The sequence below is a fragment of the Podarcis bocagei genome (genome assembly GCF_964188305.1).
Source record: "Podarcis bocagei genome assembly, chromosome: 10".
Classification (NCBI taxonomy): domain Eukaryota; kingdom Metazoa; phylum Chordata; class Lepidosauria; order Squamata; family Lacertidae; genus Podarcis; species Podarcis bocagei.
Window position 1 is genome coordinate 9,227,988 of NC_138135.1, and position 23,513 is coordinate 9,251,500.

Consider the following 23,513-nt stretch of genomic DNA (forward strand, 5'->3'; position numbering starts at 1 on the left):
TGCATTACTATTTCCCAAAGTGTCAGACCCATCTGTTATACTGGCCTCCCAAATATAATACAGCTGGAAAGAAATTTCAGCGAAATCTATCATCCTGAAAGCATTACAAAACATACTTTGTGAGTGGGTGGGTATCAAAACCTGGCTGTACTGTAAAACTCAAATATCATGACAAAACTCAAAACTGATATTGCTACCATGGAGTTTTATCTTGCAGTTCGGTATTTTGAATTCTGACTTAAAATGTGAAAGCAACTAGTTTGAAGTTTTGATCTGTTTCCAATTTATTTCAGAAAAGTCAGCGGCTATCAAGGTAAGTGAAAAAGTGTTACTTAAGTGTTCATTTGAAACCAGATTTGGCCTACCTTGAAGTTCACCACTCCTGCTGTACAACTCCCTCCTCTGCTCCCGCAAATAGGCACTCATACTAATGGCATGGGAAGATGATTCAAACCTGCAATGAGACAAACAAAGCACGTCAGCAGGCATGATGAAGCAATGTGAAAGTCAAGGCCAGTTCCAATATGCATGGTCATATACTGACAGTGTAATCCTGAGAGCGAGAAAGTGGCCATCTTCAAAAGCTAAACAAGTTGCTAATTCTGTTGATCTCTGACTGAGTCCCCGTATCCCTCCCCATTATTAATCATCTCATACATTTCATTCTGCTGCTAAGATCCCAACTAGAAGGCACCAAATCTTAGCCTGTGGCATGTACCTCACATTCTTCTGAATATTCTTCAGAGTGTTACGGGCCCCTGGAGTCATGAGCACTAACAAGGAACATAGGTCATTTACTCAAAGCAACACTTTTGTACTGATCATTTCCAGCCACACCCTATGCAAAATGGACACTTCCTCATTCCTCCCCACTTACCATGTCAGGTAAAGTCAGACTACAAAACACAACTCTTTGAATATTCCTGGCCATAGGAAACTGGCGAGAATAGTTCCTTTAAGACATGGGTAGGCAAACTAAGACCCGGGGGCTGGATCTGGCCCAAACGCCTTCTAAATCCGGTCAGCGGATGGTCTGGGAATCAGCATGTTTTTACATGAGTAGAATGTGTCCTTTTATTTAAAATGCATCTCTGGGTTATTTGTGGAGCATAGGACTTCATTCATTTTTTATTTTTTTTCATAATATAGTCCGGCCCCCCACAAGGTCTGAGGGACAGTGGACCGGCCCCCTGCTGAAAAAGCTTGCTGACCCCTGGTTTAAGAGTTTTAACCCAGACACACGACTCTCTAAAGCCCTCTGCTTATAAGGTAGGAAGAACAGTCTCTTCCACAACCATTACAGAAGGAAAGAAAACATCCTGGGAAAATGCCACTTTAGGTGGCCATGCAAGTCTGCCTAGCAGCAGGCCTCCCTTTTCTGTCTGTATGATAACTCAAAGGAACATAGAAAGCTGCCTTGCACCAAGACAGACCACTGGCCCAACTAGCTCAGTATTGTCTGCTCTGACTGGAAGCAGCTCTCAAGGGCTTCAAGCAGGGGACCCAGCCATACCTAGAGAGGATGGGGTAAACAACTAGATGCTCTACCACTGAGCTAGGGCCCTCTCCATAACTTGGCCTGATTACTCAAGGAGGGCTCTTGAAAATGCAGAGAGCCTTCTGGCAGGTGGATGGCCCTCTAAATGGAAATAGGGTTGGGAGACAGCTGCTCTGTGTGGCAAGACAAACACCCAAGGAAGAAGAAAACAGCACGACCGAGGCATTATCAAACAACTACACCTCTCAACAGGATGAAAAATGCCATTTTAATGGCAAGATCTCTACAGATGCAGTGACAGCTGACAGATAAAACAACCAGAGATCCCAGCAAGCATGGCTGTCATTGTGGTTAAAGCAATGACAAGAGAATGAGCAACAGGGGACATGTACTTCTTATTAAGCAATTATGCCTTACTTTATTTTCGTCAGACAGAAATGAGTGTGTGGGGCTGGAGCAATGAAGCTGACGAGCTAACATGCCAAGCAACAGGGGATGGGAGCAGTTCAGGATCAGCAGGGAAACTGCAAGAAATCCAAACCTTCCAGGGAATCTATGAGGGAATATCAACAAGGTTCTAGTCCTTTGATGCTGAGTGTGAAGTTGCAGGCTGCCTGCAATTCCTACACAACAGGGGAGAAGGCGCCATGGTCTAAACCACTGAGCTTCTTGGGCTTGCCAACTGGAAGGCCAGCAGTTCGAATCTGCACAACAGGGTGAGCTCCCATTGCTCTGTCCCAGCTTCTGCCAACCTAGCAGTTTGAAAGCACGCCAGTGCAAGTAGACAAATAGGTACTGCCGTGGCAGGAAGGTAAACAACGTTTCTGTGCGCTCTGGTCTCCGTCATGGTATTGCGTTGCGCCAGAAGCGGTTTAGTCATGCTGGCCACATAACTCGAAAAGCTGTCTGAGGACAAACACCGGCTCCCTTGGCCTGAAGCAAGATGAGCGCCACAATCCCATAGTCGCCTTTAACTGGACTTAACTGTCCAGGGGTCCTTTACCTTTTTTTACCTTACGCAACAGTGTGACTATATAGCACATTTTAAAACAATTACAGTAATTACACGTGATAAAATTATAGGCATAGATAGGCTTGCTGGGAGGAAAAGTGAACAGGCACCAAAGACATTACAGGCAGAGGCATTTGCCTAATATTAAAGGGCAGGTTGTTCCAAAGAGAAGGTGCTGCTACACTGAAGGTTTGATTCCTTGCAAGTGCAGAATAAACAATATGCGATACTTGTAAAAGTGCCAGTTCTGAGATTGAAGCAGTCGAATGGGCACGAATGCATATATAAAGGAAACTGAGACCAAGAGAGATATCTAATCCATGATGCCATAGTCCCAGTGATTAATTTAAAAGATGCATTTCCAGTTTACCAATAATTAATCAAAGGGGCTTATTCTGGGCTATTGGTCTCCAAAAGAAAAGCCAAGAAAATGGTAAAAGAAAAGTAAAAAATGCAGGGCAGTGGCACTGCTGTATGAAGGCTGGAAGCCAGAAGTACAAAAGATGAACCCGAGAATCACTCATGTTTAAAATGTTGCCTAAAAAAAAATCACGGCAGTGATTAACAGCATCCAGTTGAAGCAGCATCAAGAGAAAGAGGCACACAATGGACCAAGGACACAATTCTTGAGTTAATCAAAGCAGAATGGAACAGAAGAAGCACAACTGCCAACACAGATCAAGCTTTGCCCTTGTCATTCTATAACTTTCTGTAACACATGTTCCCACGCATGTCTGTGCAAGAGTGTAAGTCAGTCGGATGTGGAGAATTCTGAAACAAATAAAAGTGGCTGAACTTCAGCTGTGGAGCCAAAACAGACCCAATGATTTATTCAGACAGTTGCAAGAACCAGCAACCTTTTCCTCCTCTGCAACATTATTTGTATGTGTATGTTCTCTATACCATCAGAGGGACAATAAGCTTGCCCAGCCTCTCTGCCTTCCCCAATTCATGAAGATGGATAAAGCAGTCTTATACTGTGTCTCAGGGGGAAAGAGAAAAGAATCAGACTCCCCTTCCACTACTATTTATCACCATTTCTCCGCCAGGATTCCAACTCTCACACCTCCTTTAGAAAACTCAGGTCAGGGAGACCCACATTTAATGTGAAAATGGGGGAGTCCATTTGCATCATACGTCTGACTTCCACGTGACCTAAGTGTTTGCAGCCTCCTCCCTAAATTAAGCACCCATCTCTCCTCTTAAAAATAAAGCTGGGTAACTATCAAGCACAGAGCAGTACTGAAGATGGACTAGACAATCTCTATGCAAAACACAGTTTGGAAAAGAGAAGCAGCGCTGCACTTACTTGAAGAGGGAGGTTTTAGGCCTCTGGGGTTTCTTTTTTGCAAAGAATGCTGCAAATTCCCGTCCCGAGCTGGCATAACTAAGCTGAGCTGATGGCTCCGAAGATGCCCGTGTATTTTTCATATCCAAGTACTCCGTGAGCAGCATCTGGAGAGAAAGGGAGGGAGGAACAGCATTTTAAGAAGCACGTTTTTAAAAGGCTTTGTAAACAAAGTCTCAAATTAATGCCGGAAAACTAACCCATACAATCCATGAATGCAGTTTGCACAAAAGTTTACCATCAGATTAAAACTCTCGTCAGAAGAAAGCTTTTGGTTCTACGCGTCAACCTGGCAGATTTCTGAACAACTAACATGCCAGCCATTTGGTGTGGAATGGCTGTGGAACTCCCTTTCATTGGATGTCAAGGAAATAAAACAACTATCTGACTTTTAGAAGACATCCCTGAAGGTTCAGGGAGGTTTTTAATGTTTGATGTTGTACTGTGTTTTAATTTGTTGGAAGCTGCCCAGAGTGGCTGGGGCAACCCACTCAGAGGGGGGCAAGAACAACAACAGCAACAGCAACAGCAATGACTCTAGTAGGGTAGTGGTGCCTCAGTTCTGAAATACCCTCCTTTTGAAGGCTAGGATAGCCAAGTTATGGTTGGGAGTTCACTTTTAAATTGAAATATGTTTTTGTTTTTCCTAGATTTTGATGGCTATGGTTAATAATAATAAATTTTACTTATACCCCACCCTCCCCAGCCAGAGCCGGGGAAATGTTTTTCTGTAAGGAGGAGATCCCCTGTGATTTCCCAGCAAAACCACAACAAGGTACAGTTCACAAAGTTCTTTGCACTGGCTTAGAGTGAAAAATGAAGTTTTTTAAAAAAGCAGAAAAATAAATTATTTTGATCAGCACATATTAGAGCACTGACAACACCTGGGGCCCATAACAGCATAGCAGGATTATTGGTAACGATAATTCACCCTGTTAGGAAGCTGCCTAATGTAATAAGAGAGCACACTGTAGGTAACAAGTGGAATGTATCAGTGAAGGAAGGATCTTATTTAAACAAATTAGCATGAAATAACAACCAGGCCAACAGTACTAAGCTGCTAATTAGACACAACTGAGAATTCTTTTTTTAAAAAAAGATACAACAAAATTAAATAAAGATAACCTGATTTCTATCCCTAACTATCTCAATTAGTTCACCAGCAGAGAGACTTCTGATGTGTTCTCATTCCAGTGCAAAGAAAACAGCAGCGTGTGTGTGGCCATATTTCACGGCAACTTATCTGCTTGCTTTGTTCGCTTTTAAAGGCAGAGTCACACATTATGTTTTTGGAAGGTATACAAGGCGTACAAGCTAATGTGCACCGAAAACCGTAGAATGTGGATAAAGAACATGAGCTCAGAAATATGCATATCGTATCAGAGAGCCAGGAATACTACCAGGCTGCAGAAACACCATACTGTACACTTAAAACATATCCCCCTCCACCCCCAAAGAATCCTGGGAAATCACAGAATGATAGAATTGTACAGTTGGAAGGAACCCCAAGGGACATCTAGTCCAACCCCCTGGAATCTCAACTAAAGCAACTATGACAGAAGGCCACCTTCTGCTTATGTAAACATAGTTTACACCCTCATGGAGCTACAATTCCCAGCACCCTAAACAAAGTACAGTTCCCAGGATTCCTAGGGGAGGGTGCTTTAAATCTTTGGTATGTTCACTGCAGTTGGTTATTCCTGAGTTACTTTCTCAAGCACACAGATTTCAGAAAGCCAAGTCGTCAATAAGCTCATGAGGAAAGGGAGTTGGGCACCACCAACCAAGCTCCTTCTCAAACAAGCACGCAGCATTTGAATACACAATGTTTCCTGGGCATTAAGGGAAGAGCGGTCCAGTCTAACTGTCTCCATATCTGCCAGCTTTGCACACCTCTCTGCTTTCAAGGAGTTCTGAGTGGGGTTCAAGAGCCTTAACTTTTATCTTGCAACACATGAAATTGGAGCAGTGGCTGGGTGCTACAGAAAATGTAGGAGGGACAAGAGGCAAAGCTGGCTGAGAATTCTTAGAACTTTAGGCAAAACATTCACATTTGAGGGCCAACAGTGGGGAGAAAAGAATTGCTGGAGATTTTCTCTAATTAGCATCCTGCAGTACCAGGTTCACAGAGCAACAGCAATTACCATTGTTGTTGTTAATTTGGATGATTATCATAATCATCACCATCTAATTCTTATCAAGTACCTTTTCCCCCTTCTCTTCTATGTGCCCTGTTTAGAGGCTAGTAAAAGTCATACCCCACTATCAACGTCAGTCCCTCCAGCAGGTCTCTTCTAATATTTCCCGAACTACATATTTAGTTATAAACCAAAAACAGTAAAAAAAACCAAACAAAAAACCAAACTTAAATTTTACAGCTTGAAACTGGTAGGCGAGGAGGGGGCTGGCAAACATGCAGCTACACAACCCAATTTCTTCTGCTCACTGAAGTGATTAGTAATATTTGCCTGAGGATGAAGTAAGGCCACGAGTGTTTGGTCCTACAATGTTTAATTATTCGTTGCAAAGCCATCCATCAAAATCCTTGTTAGACGTTAATCAAATGCATAAAGAGCAAGATTTATGAGTGACTGTTCAGTTTGCAGCATCCCATCCATCTATAACAAGGACTTCTGACTTCCTATTCAACAGAGGTTGAATGTAGCCATCCGTGTATTAGACACTAATCACAAACAAATCTGGACATGACAGCAGAGAGATCCAATGAAGCATTATTATTATTATTATTATTATTATTATTATTATTATTATTATTTCCAAAAGCTAAAACTAAAACCTAAGTACTCTGGAGGAATAGCTGTTAGCCTACTGCAGCAACCCCAATAGTCTGCCAATGTGGCGGGGGGGGGTGCCACCTGAGAGAGGGGTTGCCGTGGCCACTGTGTAAAGCGGCAGTGGGGCAGTCTTCTTTTCCTCTTCCTTCAGCTGCCACTGCTTTCCAAACAGGCTTGCTGCTCTCTCTGGGAATGCCTGGACATCTCCTTCGGGCCAGGGCTCCATTTCACTGTGTGTGCTGTGAAGCAGCACTCTGCACTTTCCAAACACCCAATACAAACTTACCCTACCCTCTTACTTGCTTATTTTTTTAAAAAAAAATCCATATGCACGGCTATTCCTTCCGTTTGCTTCACTAAGAAGCTGCAACAGGTCAGTGGCAAATTCACAGGTGTGTGTGTTGCCTTATTTGGCAGCAAATGGACAGATATTTGCAGTTTTCTCACAATGCAGGCCTATGCAGAGAGAAAGCTACGCTAAACCCTTCTCCTTGTGATGCTGTCAGTTTGTGTCCAGAGTTTATTTTTGTTTCGTTGGAAGAGGGGGGTGCATTTAGACATGCAGCTCCCTCCACACCCTGGCCGCACTGGGTAGTTCAGCTGGTTACGAGCGTGGTGCTGATAATGTCAAGGTTGCATATTACAGCATTGAAGGGCTGGACCCGATAATCCTCATGGTCCGTTCCAATTCTATGAATCTATGCTTACAATTTGAGTTCTATGGAATTCAAAACTTAATGCAATATAAGGAATAAAAAACCAAAAAAAATATTATTAGAAACCATACAGAATCTAGCACAGTGCATTACAGTTGCTACAGTGCGCAGAAAGAAAACAGCAACTGGTCTGCCAAGACCCTCAGTAGTTTTCATGGTTCATTGGGAGATGGTGGTTGCAAACCACTGGCAATGACCTGAGGTTGTTGGGAAACAATAAATGATAGCCATGAGGATATGTTAAGAGCTACATAGAAGGACTCTTGCCAACCTAGCAGTTTGAAAGCATGCCAAAAAAGTGCAAGTAGATAAATAGGTATCGCTCCGGCGGGAAGGTAAGCGGCGTTTCTGTGCGCTGCTCTGGTTCGCCAGAAGTGGCTTAGTCATGCTGGCCACATGACCCGGAAGCTGTATGCCGGCTCCCTCAGCCAATAAAGCGAGATGAGCGCCGCAACCCCAGAGTTGGCCATGACTGGACCTAATGGTCAGGGGTCCCTTTCCCCTTAACATAGAAGGAAGAAGCCCCATCACCTCAACTCAGAGAGCTTCATTTGGCCCTATCTCAAATCTGAGGCTCAGAATGTACTCAGAGAAACAGTGTTCTTAATTCTAAATAGATGCCTTTTGTACCTAGCTCTGCTTGGCAAGTCTTGGGGTTCTTATGAAAAACAAAGTAGATCTGACAAACATGCAGTAGACCCACCTCACATACTTCAAGGGGAGTGACAAATCCAGCAATATTTCCATCTCTAAAATGATGGCAGGGTTGAATTCTTCCTATGCTATACACAAATTAAGCATCATCAGTAGGGCTGTCAAACAGCTCATTAATTTCAGTTGATTAATAATCTGGCTTTTAACCAAATCAATTAAATTTCAGTAGGTTTGCAGATTGCCAATGCCACAGTAAGGATGCCTTATTGAAAAAATAAAGTGTGAGATAACTAACCATTCATTAAAATAAGTTGCTCACTCCTGGGAGGAAAGACCACCTTGATCATTTTCTTTTCTTTAAATTTCCTCTTTGTTATCATTATAGAACCAAAATAGTTTCAAAAAAATAAACAAACAATTCTCTTTTTTTTTTTATAAAATTTTTATTTGGTTTTCTGGTTTTATAGAGACAAGACATACACAAAGAAAAGACTAAAGACAAAAACATATATAAAATCAGCAAATCCCCGTTTCATAAACTTGTTCCCTGACTTCCCCCCACCTCCCCTCGTGCATCCCAGTTTCAAGGTTATATCAGCAAGTTGGTATTTCTCCTCTCAACATTCTTATTCATCTTATTACCTTTTTATAATAAAAATTAATTTTCCTAAGTTGGACTTAAGTTCTCTTCCATCGATTTTCATTTTATCTTAATTAAGAGTCATAATAACCAAACCTAGAAGTCTTGAGAGTTTTTAAGAGTCTCTTCTTCCCTCCCTCCCATCCCCGGTTTTTGTCCCTTCCCAATAAAGATCCGGATTCAAGATTCTCAGCCTGGGTTCCTCACGTCCGAGGCTTTCAAATCCCTTTCAGTCCCTCTCCGCCTGTCCTGTTGGTAGTCCTTTATGTCAGTCGTCAGGTCTGGGAAAAGCTCTTTCACCATCAAAGTGTATCCTCTTCCCACAAGGGGGTTCAAAAGTAACTGCTGGAGAATTTCCACAAAGCCTATCTCTTCACAATCAAAGTCCAAACGGAGGCCCCAATCGTATTTCTTTATTTTAGTTTTCTGTATTCCATTTTGTCCCGGGACCTCCTCCTTCTTCTTCTGTGTCTTTCGCAGAGTTGTAGTAGATATGTTCCCAGCATTTCCTTGCTTGTGTTCCGCAGATGTCAGCTTTTGGTTGTTGCTTCCCAGGATTACTTCTTCTTTTTCTTGTTGTTTAGTCTCTTCCAGCTCTGTAGGTATTGTTTCCCATTCAGCTGTGGATTCTTTCTCATTGAGGTCCTCAATACTAAGAGCAGAGTTGCCTGTTCCCAAGGTCATACTCTCAAGTTGTTTATTCATGGCCAAGCTCTGTTCTTGTAAGATTCCCACCAATTGGAACATCCTTTCGATTTCCACAAGTAACTTTCCTTCCACAGCCATTGTATCCATTGTAGTTTCACAGAATTCCCCCTAGGGGGAATCTGGTTACTTATTAGCCTTTTCACCAACAATCCTTTAACTGATTATTATTACTTTGTTTCCAACAGTTTTAGCTCAATTATAACTCGTCTTAGTCCAGAGGGATCTTAGATGACAAATTTTCTACTTTAAATCGGCCGTTTGACAGCTTTGACAGCTGTCAAACTCCGCAGCTCTTACACAGGCACCAAAGCAGGACGTTCCCGGGCCCGGGAGGGGGGGTTGGTTAAAGCAAAAAGAAGGTTCCCAAAACTCCACTCTCCAGCCCAAAATTTCCCTTAGTTAAATCTCGGAAGTTAATATCCTTTTTAACTCACCCCACCAGGGGTAGGCTCTCCAGCTTAGCTCTTGCGCCGTTGCTTAGATCGTCTGCAAGGGGGGGGTGCGGACTTCCTTTTAGACACCCCCCGCTCGTCTCCAATTCAAGGTAAAATTTTTATAAAGTCCCAATACGTCTTACTCACGGGCGATTCTTTCAGTCCAAATTTTCAAGGAAGGAAGTCAGCGCTCTCTGGTTATGGCTCGCGGCTTCGCTCCACCGAGGTAGCGATCGACTCTCAGTGCCACGCCACCCCCGTATCCCCTCCGCAGCCTTTAAAAAGGCTCTTTGCGAATCAGGGGGGGCGCTTAAGGCACCCGCCGAGTCTTCAGTCCGCAGGCTTCCGTGCCTGCGGTTTTTAAGGGTCCCCGCGTCGCCGGCGCGGCAAAGACCCATCCTCAGTGGAGCCGATTCCCTCCGGAGCTCGGAGGGAATCCGCCATTTCCAGATCGCGTCAACCCGGAAGTCCAATAAACAAACAATTCTCAGTTCTCCAATGAGCAGCTTCTGAAGGGTTGGGGAACCGGTGGTGTTTCAGACATTGTTGGAATCCAACTCCCATCAAGCTCACTCTGCATGGCCAAGGTTCAAGGATGGGAGTGAAGTCTAGTAGCGGCTGGAGGACCAAAGGCTGCCCAATCATGAGCTAAAGTTGTAGTTGATTAATCTGCCAGTGAAAGTTTGCAGACCTAATCATCATTCCCATCCAGGGGTTTATTTCCCATCAACCCCAAGCAAACAGCACAACCCGATTTATCTATTTCACTAACCACAGAGAGTTTCCGAGTCAAGACAAATGAAGCCAATAAATAATAGGATGTTAAGTACACAATATGTTAGGGGAGGGAGAAGAGGAAGACATGAATTGATGTTGGAGAAAGAACTTGACAGAGACAACAGCAGACACCTGTCAGCTGTCACTCTTCAAAGCTTTGCCCATCAAAACATCCCTTCAGTTGTATTATCTGCTGCAGATCTCTTCTGGAAACATGACCCATGAGTACAATAATTAATTACAAAGTGTCCTTTGTAGTTTTGGTCACAAAAATCTTTAAAAGCAGTTGGAGGAAGGGATGATAAAAAGCACAAGGCCTCTTAAAGAAAGTAAAGAATCAACTACTTCTTCCAAAGATGTGGTGAACAAATGAGACATTACACCATCATCATCACCACCACCACCACCACCACCATTCAAAGGAATGCTGTGGTTTGACGGGGGAGCAGCCAAATATGACCCTTTTCCTCTTCCTTTTTTTTTAATTACTATCAAACCCAAACTCATTTACACTTATATTGCCATACGTCTGGAGTTAAGGATTGCATCATTGGAGACTGTCATCTGGAAGCGAGTCTCTGGCTATTGGCTGTCCAGCTGGCATAGGCTTCCCAACCATTACCTTTTCCAGTGCCTCTGGCGGGACGACTTTGTCAATCCGTGGGTAGGAAAAATCCATGCCAAACTTCTGAGCATCGGAATTTCCCCAGCGGACTCCTTAAAGATGAACTTATGCTCAGCCAAAAGCCTTATAGAGCAAAGATTAGCTGACATTGAAAATCAACACAACCTCGCCTGGGGTGGGGGTGTCTGCTCCCCCATGTATCACGGAATAACCCCACCACTTGGCCTTCCATCATACATGTCATCTCTTTCATCTGTACCACACCGACTTGCATTTATTCGTGAAAGGTTCAATGTCCTTCCATCGAACCTGCTGAGCCACAGATTTTCCAGGTGTTTGGTGTCTCCACTATGCCTGTGTGACGGGAAAACTGTTGAATCTCTTCCACATATAATGTTCAACTGTCCCCTACATAGCATAGCCAGGACTAAATTCCTGGGTCCTGTTTTATTGCGCTTGGTTGGCAGGCCTGTTGAGTCACACGCCGCACTACTTTTGCAGGATACAGATTCTTCTGTAACTCTGCAGGTGGCGAGATTCCTGAACGCGGTTATCTCACACACAAAAACCACCAAAAAACAACAACAACATCAAAAACTAATCGGACAGTTATGATGAGAGTGCATGTTGGATCTCGTCTTCAGTTTTCCTTTTTCTGCGATCCGTCCCTTGGAGCTCTCCGGGCCCCAAGATGTTATTTGGCTCTGCTCAATGACCCACCCTTGCATCGTGGCGTTCACCTTTTGGTGTCGAATATATCAGTCTCTATGCCTCTGTCCTTTTTTGTTTGTACATATTTTATGGGCTAATAGCCGTAAATAAATAAATAAATAAATAAATAAATAATACACTTATATTATTTCCAGTCCCCAGTTTGTCCAAAGAGAGATAACAGATAGCACAGCATGAAGCCATTGAGGTAAAAATCAACAGTTGCTTAACTTCTTTTCCATACATACAATTATGTTGAGGTTAAAATAAGTATCATATGCACCCTTTTCTCCTCTCACCATGACCTCATTCATTAACCAACATTTTGGTAGGTTTTTGTTGTTGTTTCTTCCCCACTTTTCCCCCACTGAAAAGCTGTTTAGGGATAATGCAGTATTTCCTCTGCTTCATATCCCTACACCTAGAGGACCACGCTGCTATCTCAAAGGACAGCAAAAGAGCTGGACTAGAGAGCCACCAATGGTCTTTAGATTTCAGAGTCAAGTGACACAAAGCAAATTTCAGGCATGCATTTAAAAATGTCAAGTCTAAATGCAGTACACAAAGCCAACCAGCCTACCTCCAAGATCATGGTACCTAAACCCAGGGACGTCAAATTAAGCTCTGCATGTCCACATGCAAAGATAGAGAAGGCCCAACCTTTTAAAAAAATAAAAAATGGGACTATTAGAAGGTGAGGGTTTCCTGGGGAATTTAATGTATAGTGGCAAATCCTGGTCGGCTACCGCTCAATGTGCAACAGAGTCTTTTAAAACTTGGTTAAATGCCTGCCAGAAAGGGAACGGCTCAATAGATCAACAATGATCGGGGTGGGGAGAGGAATATCATGGCTGTCAGGGGTTCAGGGACAGAGGCACAGGTGAGGGGGGAGACGGAGAGCGATGGGGAGGAATCCCAGGACTGTGAGGAAGAGGAGGACAATGACTTGAGGTCTTCCATGAGTCTCTCAAGTGAATCGGAGGATTCCCAGAAGGGGGCGCCCCTAGTCAGGCCAAGGGGGTTCACAGGGGGGACATGCCAGGGGCAGGGAAGCAGCAGGGAAACCCCGAGTGGGAGTGGGAGATCGGGGCCGGCTTCCCAGCAGGAACGAAGTGAAGAGAGTGGAGTTCCCAGTGTGACACACGGAGCAGAGCAGGAAGGAGACAGGGGAAGGAGATCGGGGCAGAACGTCCTGCCGGAAGAGGCGGAGAGTAGTACAGGGAGTAGTGTAAGTGTCAAGAGGAAGGTCAGGGGTAGCGAACGTGCGCCAAGTTCAAATGTGGAGGCGCGCGGAAATGGAGAGAGCCCGGAGGAGGAGCCTGGCCCCAAAGCACGAAGGAGGGGGGAACAGGCATCTGAGGAATCCGCTTCAGGAGAGAGCAGGAGAGAAGGGACCCAGGGGGGCAGAAAGACCCTGCGGAAAAGGAAAGACAGGAAGAGGTGGACTAGCACAAGCCTCTTAAGCTGGTGTAGGGGCGGGACCGATTCAGAGGGGACTTAAAACGTCTAGGCTAAGAGACGCGGGGCTGCGCGCCTCGGTTGTGAAAGCAATAATGAACTGCAATAAACATCCTTGTATATAAGAAGAACCTGGCGTTGGTCTTTTGTGAGCTGAGACCTGAGGCAGCCCTGACAGTAAGTCCCCTCACAAAGATACGCAAAAATTTTTTTTGCAAAGCTCACGAAGTTTGGCAGCCATGAGTATGGAGCAGCAGATAGCTGAGCTACGCAACGCAGTCTCCCAGCTTACCACTGAGGTAGCGATCTCCCAGAAGAGGGGGGAAGAGGCGGAAAAGCGGTGCCAAGATCTGCAAGCCAGGTGGGATCATGCATGCCAGGTGGGGTTCCCGGGGGCCAAAGCTGCTGGAGTAGCACTGGGCAGAAGAGGAGGCAACTTGGTAGCCCACTTTGATGGGAACCTGCAGCAGTACCCCAGTTTTAGAGCAGACGTAGAATATGCGTTGCATTTGCTTCGCGACGACTTTAAAGATGAGGAGGAAAAAGTGGGTTTCATTGTGTCCCACTTGCATGGGGAAGCGAGGGCTTGGCTGCGCAATCTGTGGCGCGAGGATTGCCCTGCTCGAAGGGACTCTGATGAATTTATCAAATGCATGGACGTTTGCTTCCAGTCTAGCGTGGATGTGGATGTAGCACGCCAGCAGATGCATGGTTTAAGGCAAGGCAAGGCTTCAGTACGTCAGTACCATGCTCGCTTTTTCGCCTTGCTGAATGTGCTGCGATGGGAGAAAGATTCTCTGGCAGTCAGAGACTTGTTTTGGGAGGGGCTCTCTGGCCCTGTGAAAGACGAACTGGCAAGGGGGGGGCAGACCTAAAACCCTGGCAGACGTGGTGCAGCGGGCGCTTGCCATTGGAGTACGCCATGAAGAACGCCCTTGGCGCAATGAGGGGGGTAGCCAGCTTCACGCACCGTCTAGAGTGCCTCCCTTCTTTCCCAGAGATCCAGGACGTACGCGTCCCTCCCCTCAGCTGCAGGCAGGGGAGGAGCCGATGGAACTGGGGACTGCAAAGGCTCAGTCAGCAGCCGGAGCCCCAGCGTCCGGAGCAGTCAAGACAAAGCCTCCTAGAGGGAACAGGAAGTGTTACATCTGTGACAGTGGGACGCACATGGCCAAAGAGTGTCCCCAGAGGCTCCAAAAGCACACTGCAGCCTTAGCAACAGTAACTGCAGCAGCACAACATGAGGAGCAGTTTCAGGGAAACGGCAATGCCTGGCTGGAAGCTCAAATGCTGGGGCACAGCCAGGCGAGTCAGTAGGGCAGTCCCCAGCGCTTTTGCAGCCTACAGACCCCCTGCCACCTAAGCCAGTGGTGCAGCTCACTGCAACTCTCCAGCTACCTAATGGACGCACCCTAGAAGTCCCCATTACGATTGACAGTGGGAGCAACGCAGACTTCGTAGGGGTGCACTTCGTCAAGCAGCATCGAATAGAGCTCCTACCAGCCACGCTGCCTTTGAACGTCGTCACGGTGGATGGCAGGAAGTTGCTAGGTGGGCAGGTGGTGCAACAGACGCCACCCATGGTGATGCAGATTGGCAATCACCGAGAAATCATCAGTTTCAACGTCACCCGCCTGTCAGACACGCCTATAGTGTTAGGCATGAGTTGGCTGGATAGGCACAGCCCGACCATGGCGTGGTACCAGCGGCAGCTCACCTTCGGCTCGTCCTATTGCGCACAGCATTGCATCCAGACCGGTCAGGAGGAGGAGGGCCAAGAGGAGGGGCAGCAGCTACGTCTCAGCATGGCGCAAGCAGTACCCCTCAAGTACAAGGAGTTTTTGGAGGTTTTCTGCGAAAAGGAGGCAGACCAGTTGCCACCTCACCGGCCCTACGATTGCGCTATTGACCTCTTGCCAGGGACAACGCTGCCGCCTGTGAAGCTGTATTCCATGTCCGAGGAGGAGCTGCGGGAGCTCAGGGAGTTCATAGATCACAACCTGCAGCGGGGATTCATCCGAGAATCAAAGGCTGTAGGGGGCAGTCCTGTGTTTTTCGTGAAGAAGAAGGACACGCCCCAAAAAAGACTGATAGTGGACTTTAGATTCATAAACTCTAAGACAAAGCCCGCGGCCTTTCCCATGCCCAAGATTGACGACCTGCTCGCGACGGTGCGGAAAGGAAAGATATTCACCAAGTTGGATCTCCGCGGAGCTTACAATCTCATACGCGTGCGAGAGGGTGATGAGTGGAAGACGGCCATGTTCACGCCGTTGGGCACCTACGAATACAGAGTTATGCCGTTTGGTCTCCAGAATGGCTCCCACTATTTCCAAGCTTTTATGCACCACGTGCTAGCGGGACTCCTCTACAAGAAGTGCGTATGTTTCCTCGACGACATTCTTATCTTCTCGGAATCGCCGGAGGCTCACGAGAGCGACGTTAAGGAAGTCCTGCAGCGGCTACGGGAGCACAGGCTCTACGCCAAACTGGAGAAGTGCCAATTCGACGTGACGGAGATGGATTTTCTGGGCTATAGGCTGTCCGACAGGGGACTAGCCATGGACAGCGCCAAGGTCCGCGCGGTGTTTGACTGGAAGAGCCCGCGAACGTGGAAGGAGGTCCAGAGGTTCGTCGGTTTCGCCAACTTTTACCGCAAGTTCATCAGGGGTTTCGCCAGGGAGATGGCAGCTATCACGGACACTCTCAGCTCCAAGAAGAAGAAGTTCACCTGGACAGACCAGGCGGAGCAGTCCTTCAGGAGGCTTAAAAGTCTCTTTGCGTCCGAGGAACAGCTGTTACACGTGAATCCCGGCAGGCCCATGAGGGTGGAGACTGACGCATCTGACAGAGCGGTGGGGGCCGTCCTCTTGCAGGAGGACCCGCAGGGGTACTGGAGGCCCTGTGCTTTCTACTCCCGGAAGCTCAGCAAGTCGGAACAGAACTACACCATCTGGGACAGGGAGTTGCTGGCCATCCACGCAGCTTTCAAGGCATGGAGGCACTTTCTCATCGGAGCCAAGCACACCGTGCAGGTCTGCACGGACCACAAGAACCTAGAGCACTGGCGCACGGCGAAGCTACAGAGCCAGAGGCACATACGCTGGGCGGAGTTCTTTGAGGATTTCGATTTCAGAATCGAGTACATCCCAGGCGACAACAATGTCATAGCAGATGCGCTCTCCAGAAAACCGCAGTATCTTGAGGAAGCGGCACCGGCGGCAGCCAAGCCCATTTTTGCACCACAGGCGTGGGCGTGCGCTTCAGCCGCCGTGGACCTGGAGGCGGTGCGGCGCGCGTTGCAGGCGGATCTGTTCGCGCAGTCCAAAATGGAAGAGGTGCGGAGAGGCACGGCGAAGGATGACGAGTTCCAGATACGCGACGGCCTGCTGACCCGTAAAGGTGCTCTCTACGTTCCGGGAGACGATCTCCGCGCGAAGGTTCTGCAGCAGTTGCACGACGCACCCAGCGCTGGCCACTTCGGCAAGGAAAAGACGACGGAATTAGTGGCCAGAGACTTTTGGTGGCCCCAGATGCGAGGGGAGGTCGCGGAGTACGTCGCCAGGTGTGACACATGCCAAAGGTCCAAGCCAGTGCACCAGAAGCCAGCGGGACTGCTGGAACCGTTGGAGACGCCACTGCAACCGTGGGAGAGGGTGGCGCTGGACTTTGTCACTGATCTGCCCAGTTCGCGAGGCAAGACGGCGGTGCTTGTGGTTGTAGACCTGTTCACCAAGATGGTGCATTTCATTCCTTGCGCGAAGGTGGCGACAGCGGAGCAGACCGCCAAACTGTTCATCGACCACGTGTTCAAGGTGCATGGCTTGCCACGGTCCATTCTGTCCGACAGGGGGCGCCAGTTTGTGTCCAGCTTTTGGCAGAAGCTCCTAGGGATTCTGCACGTCAAAATCAACCTGTCGTCGGCGAGACATCCGCAGACCAACGGCCAAGCGGAGAGGGTCAACGCGATCATGCAGCAGTACCTGAGATGTTACGCCAATCAGCGACCCGCGGCTTGGGTGGATTACCTGCCGATGGCTGAGTTTGCTTACAACAACACGAAGCACGCGTCGACGGGGGTGACGCCGTTCTTCGCTAACAATGGACGGCATCCCAGAACCTTCCCGGGGCTCGTAACGACGGGGGAGGGGGCGCCACAGGAAGCCGACCATTTCGCAGCAGAATTGCAAGAGGTCCACGACGAGTTACGGAGACATTTGGAGCTAGCCAAACAGGCCTATAAGGTGCAGGCAGACAGACACAGGAGGGAGGGGGAAGACATCCAGGTGGGAGACTGGGTATGGTTAGCGGCCCAAGCAATGCCGGCCAAGTCGTTAGCTAAAAAGAAGCTAGGACACAGGCAACTAGGGCCGTACCAAGTTGAGGCCAGGATCAATCCTGTAGCGTTTCGACTGGCCCTCCCCGAAGGTTCCAGAATGCACCCGGTCTTTCATAGGTCGGTGCTCACCCCTTACAGGGCCCCACACAGATTTCAGGAGTCAGGGACGGCACCAGAACCGAGCAGAGAGTCGCCCAAGAGGGGGAGGTCACCTAGGGACGAACCAATCAACGAGGTCACAGAGATTCTGGACTCGAGATGGGGGGAAGAGGGAGTAGAATATTTTCTCGCCAGGGAGGGCGCCCCGGCCAGCGCCAACAGTTGGGTGCCGGACTACGCTTTGGACGAACCCCTCCTCAAGGACGACTTCCATGCCCTTTTCCCACACAGGCCCATGCCAGCACAGTTTTTCGACGATTGGCTTTTTTCGCCCACACTTTCCGCCAGCACGTTCCGAGGGTTCTCCTCCGCAGAGGAGACGACGCCAGAGTCGAGCCCTCCAAGGGGATCGTGTTCGGGGGTGGACACCGACACTCCTTACTGGTGGGACGACCAACCAGAAGAGGACTGGCGCACGAGGTGGCGGATGGGTCCTTGGCAAGCAGACCCCACCCAGGCAACAGGGGGAGGGGAGGACGTGAACATGTTGGGAGAGGACCATGGGTTTGAGCACACAAACAATGAACTGGAAGCAGAGGAGATCGACGTCGACGACCTGTGTCCGGCAGCGACCTCCGCAACGACGGAGCCCCCGGAACCTGCGCCCGAGCAGCGGGAGGGGGGAAGGGGGGGCTTCGAGGGGGGGATGGATGTCAGGGGTTCAGGGACAGAGGCACAGGTGAGGGGGGAGACGGAGAGCGATGGGGAGGAATCCCAGGACTGTGAGGAAGAGGAGGACAATGACTTGAGGTCTTCCATGAGTCTCTCAAGTGAATCGGAGGATTCCCAGAAGGGGGCGCCCCTAGTCAGGCCAAGGGGGTTCACAGGGGGGACATGCCAGGGGCAGGGAAGCAGCAGGGAAACCCCGAGTGGGAGTGGGAGATCGGGGCCGGCTTCCCAGCAGGAACGAAGTGAAGAGAGTGGAGTTCCCAGTGTGACACACGGAGCAGAGCAGGAAGGAGACAGGGGAAGGAGATCGGGGCAGAACGTCCTGCCGGAAGAGGCGGAGAGTAGTACAGGGAGTAGTGTAAGTGTCAAGAGGAAGGTCAGGGGTAGCGAACGTGCGCCAAGTTCAAATGTGGAGGCGCGCGGAAATGGAGAGAGCCCGGAGGAGGAGCCTGGCCCCAAAGCACGAAGGAGGGGGGAACAGGCATCTGAGGAATCCGCTTCAGGAGAGAGCAGGAGAGAAGGGACCCAGGGGGGCAGAAAGACCCTGCGGAAAAGGAAAGACAGGAAGAGGTGGACTAGCACAAGCCTCTTAAGCTGGTGTAGGGGCGGGACCGATTCAGAGGGGACTTAAAACGTCTAGGCTAAGAGACGCGGGGCTGCGCGCCTCGGTTGTGAAAGCAATAATGAACTGCAATAAACATCCTTGTATATAAGAAGAACCTGGCGTTGGTCTTTTGTGAGCTGAGACCTGAGGCAGCCCTGACAATGGCCATGAACTATCAAAACCTCCCTTCCTTATTGAGACCTTAAGTTTTGCAAATTGTGGCCATGCAATGCTGTTCAATGGCTGCAACATAATTAATCGTTAATGTACCAAACTAAGGTGCTATAAGCAGGGCGGACTTTGGTAATACAGCACCCTGAGTGAGGACAACATTCAGCACTCCCCCTAAATATTTCATACTTTCACAGTAATTCCTTTTTTATTTATTTTTATTTTGCTTCAGCTCAAAGCCCTATGCGGGGGAACTGCCTGAACCACCCTAAATCTGGCGCTGCTCTAAGAACAAGTAGATGATTCAGAGGCTAGCACTTACAATTCACTAGCAGGGGGAGAGGGCCCGGGGAGATGGCATACTGTTTAAATACCAAGCATGTTAACTCTTAGATAATACAGTGTATTTCATGTTCTTCATCCTTCCAACTAATTACTTAAGACATCCTGCTGCAGTCAAGATGGTAACAGTATATGCCCTCAGTCTTCATTAAATGCCACTACTTAATAACAGACTCCCAAAAAGGGCTTAGTTTCATTTACTCCAAGCTCCTGAACTTTAGAAAGTTGTTAATCAGACTCCTATGTAAATGGAATGACGATTAAAGGTTAAGTACAGGTTTCGGAAATTTCAGAAGTTGAAGACGTGTCACCCTTAAAAGGAAGGGAGGGGGGAAAAGAACTATCAAGCTTTGACAGGAACTAAACATCTTAATTAAAATGCTCAGAAGTACAGTACTCATTTCTGCATGAAGTTCTATTTTCAAATGTCAAATTTAATCAGGCACTTGAGTAAAAATCCGCAATATTCCTACGGCAGGGAGGAAGGGAAGAAAATGCCTTGGGATTCTCCCCTTCTCTGCTTATCCTTAAAAATCCTCTCTTCCAGGGAACGGAATGCTTTCTCAGACACCTTGACGCAACCCACACTTCCTCTTCCCAGAATCCAATGCCGTTAGAGCTCAGGAGTATTGCTGGCATCCTATTTTGCAAACGTGACAAAATATTCAGTAAGAGAGGCCCCAGTACATTTGCTCCCTTTCAGAAACCTTGAGTGGCATGATTCAAAAGGATTTATGTTCTCTGGAGATCCCTCCTATATTTCTGTCAAGAGCCTATAAAAACATTTAAAAACAACCACAACACCCAAAACATCATTACCAGGGTGAGTCTAGAACTTCAGGGAGCACTGAATTAACAGCTGGAAGTGGGGGGGCATGGGCATGCAGGGGGATGCAGCTGTCCCATGCCCAAATCAAGTAAATAAATAGAAATACTTAACTAACAGCTTGGTTCTGTCCCCTCCCCCAACAAAAACCCCGCTAACATAAATCCTGGGTACGCCCATGGTATGGGGTTGCTTTGGAAAAAGCAGAGAGCCAACCACCAGTAAGCCTCACTACTTGGTGTGGCTTCAAATTCCCGAGGGCCAAATAAAGAGATCTGGAAGGCCACATTCCAATACCGTGCCTGTGATGTCCCACTGCTGTCCTACGGCTTAACCCGACTCTGCTTGTTTGGGTAAGGGTAGGGAAAGGTGCACCATATTGAAGGTTTGCTGATTTATTGTCTTATGCCCTGTTGGAAGTTGGAACCCTATCAGCTTCCACGGCGATCTTGATGACATGAAAAAAGTCGGGGCACCCCAGAAGGTGCTACACAGCAAATAGTTGTGGGCTGCACAAGTCCTCCATGCCAAGCCACATAAATCAGGGCTTCGGGTAATGAGCATGGATGGGCATTTCAAGAAAAGCCTGGTCTGTGTCCCAGCAACAAATTTCCCAGAATGAGAGTCTAGGTCAGAGACATGAGCATAGCAAGACTAAGTGGAACACTACAGACCCCTTTGTGTCACCTTATTCCTGCTGAGCCAACTGCAATAACACTCTCCAGGAAGTGCAAAGGGAGTTGCTGCAGTGCAGCAGAGAGCAGGCTAGCAGTTCCTTCCTGCAGTCTTGCAGAGATGAAGGCACATGAGTCCCAGGTTTGAAACTGCTGGTGCTTTAGCAAGGCAAAAAGCACAAAAACATAGAAGGCTCTTGCCCAGGGGTAGGCAACCTAAGACCCATGGGCCAGATGCGGCCCAGTCGCCTTCTCAATCTGGCCCACGGATGGTCCAGGAGTCAGCGTGTTTTTACATGAGTAGAATGTGTGCTTTTATTTAAAATGCATCTCTGGGTTATTTCTGGCGCATAGAAATTCATTCATCATTTTTTTTCAAAATAGAGTCCGGCTCCCCACAAGGTCTGAGGGACGGTGGACCAGCCCACAGCTGAAAAAGGTTGCTGACCCCTGCAGTCTTGCCTAGCCCACAGTTTGTTAGCACCCAGCAAGCCATGGCTAAACTGTGTCTAAACAGAAATATTGGGAAAAAATAGTCTTTCTTTATATATCTGATAGTCTTAGATCAGGCCAGGCATATATACCTCCCTGTGCAGAAAATTTTGAATAGCTAAAACATTGTACATACAAATACTATTAACGCCACTGAGGAAACCTTGAATCAAAATGCATCCAGCAGGTTTTAATCTATTAAGGTCGCACTCAAAATCCATAAAGGGCAGTGGTGAGGAATGTATTGCTGTCCAGATACTATTGGACTACAGTTCCCCCATCAGGCCTGACCATTGGCCACCTTCATGGCGGCTGATGCTATTGGGAGTCCAACAACACTTGGAAGACCACAATTTCCCTACTCCTGTTACAAAGGCTGGTTCTGGTGCCATAATGAGGCTCAAGGGAAAGCTGATGTTTTAAAAAAAGGAATTTGCAAAGTATAAGCAGCTGAGATGATAGCCTATTTTACAGACAGAGGAAAGGGAGAAGAGAGAAAGTCAATTCTATATTGACATTAAGAACAAACATAGAATTGTAGCTTGCAAAGGACCCCGGGAATCATTGAGTCAAACTCCCTGCAATGCAGGAATCTCAACTAGATCTACTAGCCAATATGCAAGATGGGTCGAGAATAGTAGGAAAGTAGCAACTGATGATGCAGCATTTAACCAAATGCCTAAGGAAGTATAAAAGTGTAAAACAGTAAAGCTGATTCTAGTTATAGGCAGGCCACTAAAAATAGGTGTGGAATAGCCAGTACAATTCAGAAATGTCTTTAGATAGTATGCTCTTTCCAGGTGGGTTTTTGAATTTGAATTAAATGAGATATTCCAAATAAACTCAGAAACCACTTCTTTCCTACAGATTAGAAATTGGAGTTGTATTAATTGTACAAATCTAAACCTGCGTGAATGAAAGCTGCTAGGGTCTAGGGAGTGCTACACCAAGGGTTCAAGTATTCTTTCTTTCTGCAGAAGATTTAAGACCCAGCTCTCAAGTGAATGATTCTCAAACTGGCTTGCAACAGGTTGCGATAATATCCAGCCTGCACACCCAAAGCTCATATATATATACACAAAACCTAGCAACTTGTTCCCCTGGCTAGCAGATGGAACCAGACCCAGCTTCCCTTCAGTTTCACAGTCCCAACTGGGGTAGAATGATCTTTCTGTGAGGAAAAAACAGCTCCCAGGAGCAGCTCCTTCAGATGATTGGATGGCTGGACAGAAACACACTTGTCTCCCCTTTGCAATGATGTCTTCTGTGGAAGGCAAAGCATTCAGGCTCCCTTGGTCCCCAGGCCACTGCCAAAAAACCAGAGTGTGCTTCCGTTCAAATAACTGCTCAAACTCTTGGAATGACTTTGAGCCAGTCACCACCTCTCAACCTTATTTACCTTGTTACAGGTTTGTTACAGGCTTGTTACAGGTATAAAATGGGGGGGGGGAGAGGTATGCTACCCTGCATCCCTCAGAAAAGTATAATTGTAAAAGTAATAAACATCAAAACACACACACACACACGTTCAGACTTTAAAACTGAAGGTCTACAACAGTGCAAGCTTTCAGAAAACAGCCATCATATGGAATCACAAACTTGCACTGCTGATCAAGGGCACCCCCCTACCTTGAACCTCTCTTCCACAAGCCCCAGTGAAATTAAACAGGTGTAATGCAAAACCACAGCTGTTTTTAAGCCAGTTTTCTAGCACTCTGAATTGTGTTGCTAAGTCCCAGCCTGATTGAAAAGATGTCAACCATATTTCCAAGCCTTCTAGAAAGGCAGCAGGAAAGACCATTTCCTATCTCCTCCAAACACCAAACACACACACACTTCCAATTCATCCTGGCCAGCAAAG

The 23,513-nt window shown here is 47.4% G+C and overlaps 1 protein-coding gene across 2 annotated transcripts in view; it reads right to left on the reverse strand.

The window, feature by feature from the left end:
- The window catches only part of EXOC4 (exocyst complex component 4), a 353,985-nt gene that overhangs the window by 238,262 nt on the left and 92,210 nt on the right, over nucleotides 1-23,513 (reverse strand). For both annotated transcript variants that reach the window (XM_081209899.1, XM_081209900.1), the window contains exons 8-9: nucleotides 3,820-3,965; nucleotides 366-454 (exon numbers count right to left, since the gene is read on the reverse strand). In XM_081209899.1, the coding sequence (XP_081066025.1) occupies nucleotides 366-454; nucleotides 3,820-3,965 (235 nt within the window). The remainder of the gene's footprint in view (nucleotides 1-365; nucleotides 455-3,819; nucleotides 3,966-23,513) is intronic.